General features: G+C 40.4%; 1 protein-coding gene across 5 annotated transcripts in view; it reads right to left on the reverse strand.

Annotated features, from left to right (window-relative positions):
• Positions 1 to 663: 663 nt before the first annotated feature.
• MSANTD3 (Myb/SANT DNA binding domain containing 3) overlaps positions 664 to 11,382 on the reverse strand; it is a 78,660-nt gene continuing 67,941 nt past the window's right edge. For 2 of the 5 annotated variants that reach the window (XM_063922907.1, XM_063922908.1), the window contains exons 3-6: positions 5,658 to 5,801; positions 5,366 to 5,437; positions 3,431 to 3,559; positions 664 to 2,383 (exon numbers count right to left, since the gene is read on the reverse strand). In XM_063922907.1, coding sequence (XP_063778977.1) covers positions 1,965 to 2,383; positions 3,431 to 3,559; positions 5,366 to 5,437; positions 5,658 to 5,801 — 764 coding nt within the window. In that variant the 3' untranslated portion in view covers positions 664 to 1,964. The remainder of the gene's footprint in view (positions 2,384 to 3,430; positions 3,560 to 5,365; positions 5,438 to 5,657; positions 5,802 to 11,382) is intronic. The other 3 variants (XM_063922909.1, XM_063922910.1, XM_063922911.1) reach the window with 3 other exon arrangements.

An 11,382-nucleotide genomic window follows, 5' to 3' on the forward strand; every position in this document is an offset into this window, starting at 1 on the left:
AGCTGTGTGCAAATTGTAAAAATTAAAACAGAGTAGTTTGGCTGATTCAGACTGTTAGGATGTAGAGCATAGGAGATTTGTTTCAAACATGTTATGCCCCCTACACATTCAGCGACCCGCCGCCGAGCTGCCCGATGGCGGATAAGGCCGTCGGGTGACCCGGCAGTGGGGAGGAGGTGACGGGGTCCCCCTGTCACCTGGCTCCATAGCAGTGCATGCTAATATGGACGAGATTGTCCATAGTGTCCTGCATGCATAAGCGACCCGGCACCAACGATGAACGAGCGCGGTGCCGCGCATCATTTATCGTTGGTGCCTACACACTGAACGATATGAACGAGTTCTCATTCATTAATAAATGAGGACGTTCATATCGTTCACTTATATCTTTAAGTGTGTAGGGCCCTTTAGGTTTGAAGATGTGCCCACTCCTTCAATAGTACCCTCTACAAACCAAGGTAACAGTGTCCCACAGCTAGGATGGAAGAGAAAATAAGATATGCTGTGTTTTGCTTGCAGCATTGGTTCTGTTACCAACATGTCACAATTACAGGCATATTTCCTTTTTTATTACCTAGCAGAACATCTATTAACAGTTTGTTCCTCAGCCATGCACAAACACACAACACATCAGATGAAAAATGCCTTAGTCTACAAATCAAATACATCTGAAATGATAGTTTATTTTCACTTACAAACGAGGATTTAATATTTTCATTTGAGCAATACAGTTAACTCTAAACTGGGGACTGACTACACTTTTTACACACTAAACAAACCAAATTCTTCCCCACAGAACAGTCTAAAGCTGTATTTGGATTTTCGTAGCCCATAATCATAATTTCTACTCTTAACATTACTTTTACCAATATTAATATTTTCAATATTGTTTGTTTACTTTTGTCATTCTTTGGAAGAAATGCATCTCTCCTCAGTTAGGCAAACATATAGTGACATAAGTGGCCACATAAGTCCTATGTGTTGGTATACTAAGAAGAAGTGTGTAGAAAATGAAAGCCAGACCACTGTTAAGTTTTACAACACATTTTTCTAATGTCAAATCACACAAATACGGTTTCTAACAGATGAGTAAGGAGAAGTTGTAAGCTTATTGTAACCTCAGGAGAGCACCGTACTCATCTTCCTTTGTGCTTTATAGACAGGTCTAACAAAGTTTCATAGGAACCCTGATTTATCAGTTCGGTTATGTGATATAAATAAGACACAATGGTTTTTGTACCTTTGGCCTCTTCAATACCTGGAAAACCTTAGAATCATTACATTGGAGGATTATGTAAACATTGTTATGAATTGGTGAAATTAAACATTCTGTGTCACTCTACGTGTTCAACATGTTCAATTGTTTAATAACACTCCCACTAAAGGATTGGTTTGGTCTCTTCCAGAATACATGTGGTCTTTTAGTAGCGAATCATCACACAATCCCATAGATTTATAAATGGATACAATTTATCCATGTATTACCCAAAAATGTACCAAACAAATCCAGAAAGCCAACATTAGGCAATATATATACAAATAATAAAAAGTGAACATCATGTCAGTAAAATAAGTGATACAAATAAAAAAATTCTGATTAAAAAAAAAAAAAAAAAAGTTACAGTTTGCGGGGAAAAAAGGACCAGAGTATACAGCTTATGTAGTCAGCAGGAAGTAGGCTGGATGCATTTTGTTTTTTGTTGTTTTTTTTTTTTTATTACTACTAAAAGACAAAACACATTGCTCCCAATACCAGCCCCTTCCATATACTAATCAGTTTTCTCTTCCTCTTTATTTTTTATTTTAGTTTTTCATTTTTTATTTGTCTGTAACTATTTTTTCTACACAGAAACTGTTGCCAGTGTTTGGGCCTACTTATTGTTTATAGTGTTGGTAGAGCCTCTACAGTACTCTACCAGTGTTTTCCAAGTATCTTTGCACCGTTATCAGCGCCAAGTTAAAATTCATGGCGAGTTTGGAAAAGGTCTGTTGAATGATGCTACTGGCCACTCCTTTGTGATTGTTTGCAATTTCCTCTCCCAGTACATTTTCTTTTTGTTCAAGATCTCCATCTTTATCCGGTGTTCAACCTCAGCCATTTCACATTCACGCTCTATCTGCTGCACTTTAGCCACGTGCACCTCATTCATCTGAATTAATTGAAGCTGGAGGATAGACATCTGCTGGTGATGCTCCTCCTCATGCATCTTTGTTAGAATGCCATTCTGGGAAGGTTTGCTCCTGTAGTTCCTGTTAGCAGTTATTCTGCTAGACGAGCAGGAGGGTGATGGCAGATTACCTTGACACTTCTGCATGTTCCCTAAAGACTTTTCTGTGTATATGTCTCTGTCCGGGATGACAAATGACTCTAGTAAAAAAGAATCTAAATGTTATAAAAAAAGAAACATTTGTGGCATTAAAATTATTATTTTGAGCATTTTTTTTTCTTACTTACAGAAACAAAAATGGTACTCCCATGGAGAAGAGAGGCTGTAATGAGAGGTTACTACTACTTGGTACAGACAGACAAGTAGTCTACAGTGTTCCGTGAAAAATTTAAGACAGGGACTGCTGATTTAAGGTTGAAGACTGATACTTCATTTTACATTAGCCAAACACTTAATATGCCACTATTTATAATGAAGACTGCTACTAAATCAGTGTATTGCCCAGTAACTCTAGAGAGTATATACACACTGTGATTGATGCTTCATCAGCCATGGTATTCAGCTGTGAGGCTTCCTTACAGTAAGGACCTTGCCTGTCCCATCAGTAATGACTGCACTAGGGAAAGTGAGATGCTGTATATCAAAGGAGCCGTCATGTCTCAAAGTGGTAAGGGTCTCCTCCTATCATTGCTCTGTATATCTATCCATCCCACCAAAACACCCCCCCAGTCCTGTATGTATATACGGTGGATGTGATACAGGTGGTACAGGTCCCTATATAAATTAGGTATCTGCTCAATTTACAATGTTTACGTGAATTAAAGCCTACCTTATCCCTATGCAAGGGATTTCCGGAGTCAGGAAAATTATTTGATGGGCTCCTCCTCAGTAAAAAGGTTGAGAAAGGCTGCTCTGGATATACAACTTACATAAAAGTGAAGTTTGTGGCACTGTTTTTGGAACTTAGTGATTGTCAAAAACATCTGTTCAGCTGGAAAAACATTCTTCCCCTCTACTAGCATTAAATACATTTAATTCTACCCAATGCTACCATGAACTTGCTACAATTCTGTCATGACTATTCCTTTGCTCAATACAGATTCCAGCATGCAGATAATTTTACATATATTTAGCACATTTAAGTACTGTCCTTTTACCAACAGCATAGTCTTATTTAAAAGTACCTTTTCACAGAGCTACTGTAGATTTAAAAAACATGCATGCCAATATCTGGTGCCTTAAAGGAATATTAAAGCAGTCACCTTTTTTTATACTGTTGGGGGAGGATCTCTCCACACATACAGAGTCTGACACAGACATGTTCCTCATTGGTTCAGTCTGGATCTTGCCTTGTTCATCAATGAGAATTTCCAAGTCTCCTTTATGGAATGCTGTAGAGAGATTTTACAATGAACTGCTGACTTCAGAAATGTATTTAAAACTAAACAAACAAATAAATATAAAACCATTCCACAAATGAAGAAATTCAGGACACATACTACAGACAAAGGGCCCGCAGAACCTTACAACGTGCAAAACCAGAAACAATTTAAACAAAAACATGAGAAAGTGACTTACATTACAGAACACTGCAATACATGGAATGGTTTATACTGGTCATAGTACACAAATAAGCAGCAGGGTGGCAGAACCCAAGGGTTAGTTGCCCTTGTAGGCAGTGGGGAGGAGACGATAGTATAAGTGAGGGAGGGAAAAGATGGATACCCCAAATGTGTTCACTGCATTAGAGCTCCCATACTATGACCAAAATTAACATGGTCTTTGTACGACAATTTCTATATTCAGACAGAAAAAAATAAAAAAATAGTGCAATCCATGTTTTAACTATTTTACATGTAGTCACATGGAAAAGAAACCCTTCCTTCAAATCTGTGTTTTTAAAGGACTCATTTTTTATTAGTCTTTACCAAGTCCTAAAATATGCTAAATGTCAGCTCATGTGACCAATAGTAATTATTTAACAAATAAATAAGCACACATAGAGAAGTCACATGTGAAAAGTACACCCCTTCATTCAGTAGCTTTTCGACCCATCTTTAGCAGTAATAACATGGCGTAGTCATTTTCTGTAGGTGTTTTTCAATCAGATTATTAATGATTGAGAGTATCTGGAGCTTGGCAGGGTTTAGATCTAGACTTTGACTTGGTTATTCCAAAACCTATTTTCTTTTGCAGCCAGTCAGTTGTAGATGTAATTTTCAGCTAAGTTTCAGTTGATGGACAGATGGTCTCACACTTTCCTCTAAAATACACTGGTATAAAGAGGAGCTCACAGAAGACTCCGTGATCATCCCCCCATACAACACTGTGCTTCAGGTTTGGCAGGAGTTTCTTGTGATATAATGCAATTGGAATTTTTTGAATATGTCCCCTGTGCATGAAGACCTAGATCAAAACAACTCTACTTTAATCTCATCTGTCCAGAGAACAATGTTCCACAAGGATTTCTCAGAGTTACTCTTTCATGAAAGCCACATATATCTTCAGTATTTACAGTATATTGATGGTAGAGGCATTATGAATGTGAACATTTACTGTATTGACAGAGGCCTGTAGATTCCTGTATTTAGCTTATAAGTTCATATAAGATAGTTCTTATTCTTAAATTCTTGCTCTAAGCATCATACATTCTGATCTTTGGGTGGACTTGTAGTGATATCTACTCTGGGAAAATTGGCAGTATTCATCAAGGATCTTCATTGGTAATGTCACTATGGAGCGGTTGACTTAAAAAATGATCTGGAATCATGATTTTGTTGGCATGTGTCTTTTCTACTCATAGAGGTGGTAGCATTTCATGATGATAATCCAATAAATTGCATTCAATTAACATCACCTTACTCAGGTTCATTTCTTTACTGATAAAGAAGCAGTAAGAGTGATTTTACTTTATCACACATGGTTTAGTCATGTTGGTTTAATTTTTGATAAATAATGACAAAGTAAAATATGTCCCGGGTTATTTGTCACATAATATTACAATTAACACATTTAAGCATTCTCTGGTCTACATTATTACTATCAATTAATTCTACTAGCTCTTGTTCTAATATGAAACGGAGATTTGAAGAAGGGTGTACTTTAGTTTTCACGTTACTCTGTATGTAGATGTTGAGATTCAACCTGAATTAAAGTAACTTTAAAATAAAGACTTATATAATGTTTTTCATGCTTACTTTTTTTACATCTGAATCTGTCTCCTCTTTCCCAATAGCCTTTTCTCTTGGTGACAGGAATCCCAGTATGTGCTGAAAAGGGAAGACAGATCCAGCACCACCTTATTAAAAAAGTAAATAGCCAATACCCCCGTGCTTTGGAGAGACAATAAAACAGGAGCTGTCATTACACTTTGTTACATTGTCATACAGCAAAATGCCTATTTGATTATATTAAGATACCAGCTTAGTTTTCAGTAGTTCTAAAAGGTCACTTAATGTTAATATGCTTGCTGCTTGTGTGTCATATTACCTTTTTCTACAGAACTGGAAGGTGAGCCCTCACCACACAATGAATCTGTTTCAGGTGCTTTGTGATATGGTTTGGTCTGGATCTTGCCCTGTTCATCAATAAGCAGTTCCAGATCTAAAAGATTAACTTTCTTGCAGTCCATTTCTAAGGTATAAAAAGAAAAACTGTTAAACAAAAAACAAAACAAAAACAAAACCCTCTTACATTTAAGATGATAAAGAAACCATCCATAAACCAATGTACATTGCAAGACTGTGTACATACAGGTTCTACACATAAATGCAAAACCAGCAATGTGAAGCTAAGAGATATTAAAATGTAGCAATGTTCCCCCTAATTTCCTAATGTATTATATATCTGGAACATGACAGACAAGTATGGTTATGCATATTTAAGGCTGCCAAATGCTACTAGTGTAGACTTTAATGGCCAACTGGGGTGAAAGTCTGGTTGTTTTTCAAAGAAAGACTGAGTCGTATGGTCAATGAGCACTATTCCGCAGAATAGCTCTGCTCATCATGCCCAGATATTTGTGCACATGTAAATTTGAATATACTGAGAGGCATGATTCTGGCACTTTGACAACCTGTGTCTAGAGATGCGGGGCTGGGGTAGGTAGAGGCAGTCTAAAGTAGGTGGAGAAGAGTAGAGGCATGTGCGTGCAATTGCAAACACACGCAGACCTGAAGACAGATGCGTAAACAGTAGAATTTCTTATTTGCAGCTGGTAGTGGGCAAGTGTGAATATGGTGTAAGTACATTTAACATATGCCTGGCATAAACCAGGTGCTTATGTTGCTGGTGTTGATCTGCACCTACTGTATGTTGCAGCTTTACATATATATGTGTTCCAATATCCTCTAATGCATCAATTAAAACATTTGTCAGATCGATGGATGATTTGAAAAAAGTTTAATAAAACCCCCGCACGCATATATCCAAACTTTACACGTTATGAATTTCAAGGTTTAAAAACACTGAGCACGGATTCCAGCATCGTGATACGCCCTGCAGATAAGGGCGGCAGTCTTGTCCAAGACTTCGTACAGTACAATGCAGAGATACAAAGACAACTATTACGTGTCCAAAACTTATCTGAAATTTACGGCAGATCCGAAATACTGTTACCAACAAGAACTGCCTGAGGTGTTGAAAGAAGCAGAAATGAATTCATATGGCCTTGCTGTCCCAGTTTCCCATCATGCTGTTGTTATACACCGTTCCAAAGGTCCACAAGGACAGCCTGCATCCCCTTGGCAGACCCATCATTTCAGCCAGGGGGTCCCTATACCAACCAATGGCCGAATTCCTCAAACACATTATTTATCTTAAGGACACTACAGCCTTTTTGAGTTTCCTTACATAATTTACCAACTTAAGTGACAGAGTCATGTTGCGTACTATGGATGCAAGTTCCAGTGTCAAACGCAGGATTTCTAGAGGGGGGTTTCCAAATGTAGTTTACAATCTCCCACTCTGTGGAACACTGGAGCGGGAATGGCAGAAGAACCTAGTAATAACGCTCAACATTAATGTAAACACTGGTCTATTTATACACTGGATACTGTATAGCACACAGTATTAATACTGTATTTAACACTATAGATGGTCTATACCACAGGTTCTCAAACTCGGTCCTCAGGGCCCCACACAGTGCATGTTTTGCAAGTCTCCCCACAGAATCACAAGTGAAATAATTAGTCCACCTACGGACCTTTTAAAATGTGTCAGTGAGTAATTAATACACCTGTTCACTTGTTGAGTTACCTGCAAAACATGCACTGTGTGGGTCCTGAGGACAGAGTTTGAGAACCACTGATCTATACTATGGGCTGTATCAAACATATTTAAATAATATAAATAAATGGTCAGGAAAGATTAAACATACCATAATAAATAAATAAATACACAAACATAATAGAACCAGGAGGCAGAACTGTAATTTCTAAGCACACATTCTCCCATCTCATGGTAAGGCTTTCGTCTCTTCTATTAATGTCATAATTTGATCCACTTGCCAAGAGAAGGGGGGTTTCCGTGCAACCCTGCGTTTGCCTATGAGTTCACTGTATATCTCCATTGCTCACAATGACAAAAGTCATGCATGAGTTCATTCCGAATCTACAGGACAAATCCGGGTTTGGAAAGAAATTTATTCCTTCAATTACTGCTCTTCGCTTTGACAAGGAACTATTTTCTTTACGATGGGGCATATTATCTCCAGCTAGCCAGATGTTCTATGGGCAGTAGCGTAGCCCCAGCCTATACAAACGTTTATGTTCAAGCAGGAGCAAGAATTCTTCCATAAACCAGAATTTCAACAACATATTATCTGGTACACCCCGTTATATTGATGACTGTTTCATGCTGTGGGATGGAGGTGAACCATTGTTCATACAAATGTTGGAGGAGATCAACCAACTTCTGTCACCAATCAAGTTCATATATCAAATTAGCAATTAATACATTTTTTGGATTCAACAGGTCAACTAACGGGAAGCAAGTTGGGGGCAACAGTTTGTATGTCCTGTCAGTTTGTTTGTAAAAAACTTTTGGAATAGAGTAGCCATCATCCTAAGGCCTTAACCACTTAACGAGTTTTCCCTTCAAAAACGTTCACAACATTGTTTTTAAAAAAATGTTTCATTTAATATAGTTTAAAAAGGTATTTTTTTAAAATATTATATTATGCACATCTGCAGAAAAGTTTTAAGCGGTTAAAACAAGGCCTACCATATTCTCAGATGCTGCGGTTGGCTCACATAAAAAATAATCCCATTGTTACCAGACGCCTTGGATGTGATAGTGAATATATTCAAGGAACAAGGCTACAATTGGAGTCACTTGGCAGCCACTAAAACTTAATCTAACAAGGGCATTGCTAGTAAAACCCAGACAACAGGCGGATGATAGTAACAAATTCAGCTGGTCCACGTACTTTTCTACAGCTAGTCCCATCATCCCTACAGCAACTAAAGCATTGTGACCCATAGTAACCACGGATCAAAGTCTTACTTGTTTCTATAAAACAAGAGCCTTTCTAGTGAGAACAGACTTTACAGACTATGGGGTATATGCAATTGCGGTCGAATTCCCGAAATTGTCGAAAAACAGGACTTTTTCACCAAAAAAAAAAAAAAAAAAAAATCGACAATGCAATTCAGTACTTTCCGTCAAAAAAACGGACTTTCAAAATTCGACAATTTGAAATTTGTCAAATTCGACATTTCTGCAATGGTACAAATGCAGCAATTCGCCAAAAGTATATTCAATTGAAGTTTGGAAATTCGACAACAGTGCTTTTAGACAGTAAATTTGTCATTTTCAATCCGCCACACTTTGGTGGGGGAATCTAATAAAAAAAAATTTAAAACATGTTTTTTTTGGTGTTTTTTTTATTGGTAATAGCATATCTATTTATATTAGAAGGGATTAGGTACTTGGTTTGTCTATTTTGGAGGCACAAGTATTATTTATATATTTTTAAAAATATTTTATTATTTTTTTTTTTTAAATGGAATGGTAAAATCCCGGAAAAAAAAATTGCGTGGGGTCCCCCCTCCAAAGCATAACCAGCCTCGGGCTCTTCGAGCCGGTCCTGGTTCTGAAAATCCGGGGGGAAAAATGACAGGGGATCCCCCGTATTTTTAAAACCAGCACCGGGCTCTGCGCCTGGTGCTGGTGCAAAAAATACGGGGGACAAAAAGAGTAGGGGTCCCCCGTATCTTTTTACACCAGCATCGGGCTCCACTAGCTGGACAGATAATGCCACAGCCGGGGGTCACTTTTATACAGCGCCCTGCGGCCGTGGCATTAAATATCCAACTAGTCACCCCTGGCCGGGGTACCCTGGGGGAGTGGGGACCCCTTCAATCAAGGGCCCCCCCCCCAGCCACCCAAGGGCCAGGGGTGAAGCCCGAGGCTGTCCCCCCCATCCAAGGGCTGCGGATGGGGGGCTGATAGCCTTTGGAAAAATGAAAGAATATTGTTTTTTTCCAGTAGTACTACAAGTCCCAGCAAGCCTCCCCCGCAAGCTGGTACTTGGAGAACCACAAGTACCAGCATGCGGGAGAAAAACGGGCCCGTTGGTACCTGTAGTTCTACTGGAAAAAAAATACCCAAATAAAAACAGGACACGCACACCTTGAAAGTACAACTTTATTTCACACCTGCCGACACACACATACTTACCTATGTTGACACGACGTTCGGTCCACTTGTCCAAGTAGAATCCGGGGTACCTGTGAATAAAATTATACTCACCTGATCCAGTGTCCAGGTTATAATCCACATACTTGGCAAAACAACAAAACGGCAACCCGGACCAAACGGACTGAAAGGGGTCCCATGTTTACACATGGGACCCCTTTCCACGAATGCAGAGGCCCCCCCCCCGTGACTGCTGTCACAGAAAGGTCTCTTCAGCCAATCAGCGAGCGCAACGTCCTGGCACTCTGCTGATTGGCTGTATGCGCGTCTGCTGTCAGACAGCGCATCGCAAAGCCTCTCCATTATATTCAATGGTGGGAACTTTGCGTCAGCGGTGAGGTCACCCGCGGTCAGCGGCTGACCGCGGGTAACCCCACCGCTACCCGCAAAGTTCCCACCATTGAAACTAATGGAGGGAGCTGTGCGATGTGCTGTCTGACAGCAGACGCGCATACAGCCAATCAGGTGAGTGCCACGAAGTAGCGCTTCCTGATTGGCTGAAGGGACCTTCTGTGACAGCAGTCACGTGGGGTCCCGGCATTCGTGGAAAGGGGTCCCGTGTGTAAACATGGGACCCCTTTCAGTCCGTTTGGTTCGGGTGTTCGTTTTTTTTTTGTTGCCAAGTACGTGGATTATAACCTGGACACTGGATTGAGGTGAGTATAATTTTTTTCACAGGTACCCCGGATTCTTCAGTGACGAGGGAGGCGTGGCAGTCGGCGGGTCAACATAGGTAAGTATGTATGTGTCGGCATGTATGAAATAAAGTCTTACTTTCACGGTGTGTGTCTCCTGTTTTTATTTGGGTATTTTTTTTCCAGTAGAACTACAGGTACCAGCGGGCCCATTTTTCTCCCGCATGCTGGTACTTGTGGTTCTCCAAGTACCAGCTTGCGGGGGAGGCTTGCTGGGACTTGTAGTACTACTGGAAAAAACAATATTCTTTCATTTTTCCAAAGGCTATCAGCCCCCCATCCGCAGCCCTTGGATGGGGGGGGGGGGGGGGGGAAACAGCCTCGGGCTTCACCCCTGGCCCTTGGGTGGCTGGGGGGGGACCCCTTGATTGAAGGGGTCCCCGCTCCCCCAGGGTACCCCGGCCAGGGGTGACTAGTTGGATATTTAATGCCACGGCCGCAGGGCGCTGTATAAAAGTGACCCCCGGCTGTGGCATTATCTGTCCAGCTAGTGGAGCCCGATGCTGGTGTAAAAAATACGGGGGACCCCTACTCTTTTTGTCCCCCGTATTTTTTGCACCAGCAGCAGGCGCAGAGCCCGGTGCTGGTTTTAAAAATACGGGGGATCCCATGACATTTTTTCTCCCGGATTTTTAGAACCAGGACCGCCTCGAAGAGCCCGAGGCTGGTTATGCTTTGGAGGGGGGACCCCACGCAATTTTTTTTCGGGTTTTTTCCCGTTTTTAAAAAAATCGGAACAAAATCCGTCAAATCGGCCGTTTTTCGTCAGCGGGACTGTCGAATACGTTTTTTATTGAATATGGTCAATTTCGGCACCCACT

Source organism: Pseudophryne corroboree, chromosome 5 (genome assembly GCF_028390025.1).
Source record: "Pseudophryne corroboree isolate aPseCor3 chromosome 5, aPseCor3.hap2, whole genome shotgun sequence".
In the NCBI taxonomy this organism is placed as follows: Eukaryota; Metazoa; Chordata; class Amphibia; order Anura; family Myobatrachidae; genus Pseudophryne; species Pseudophryne corroboree.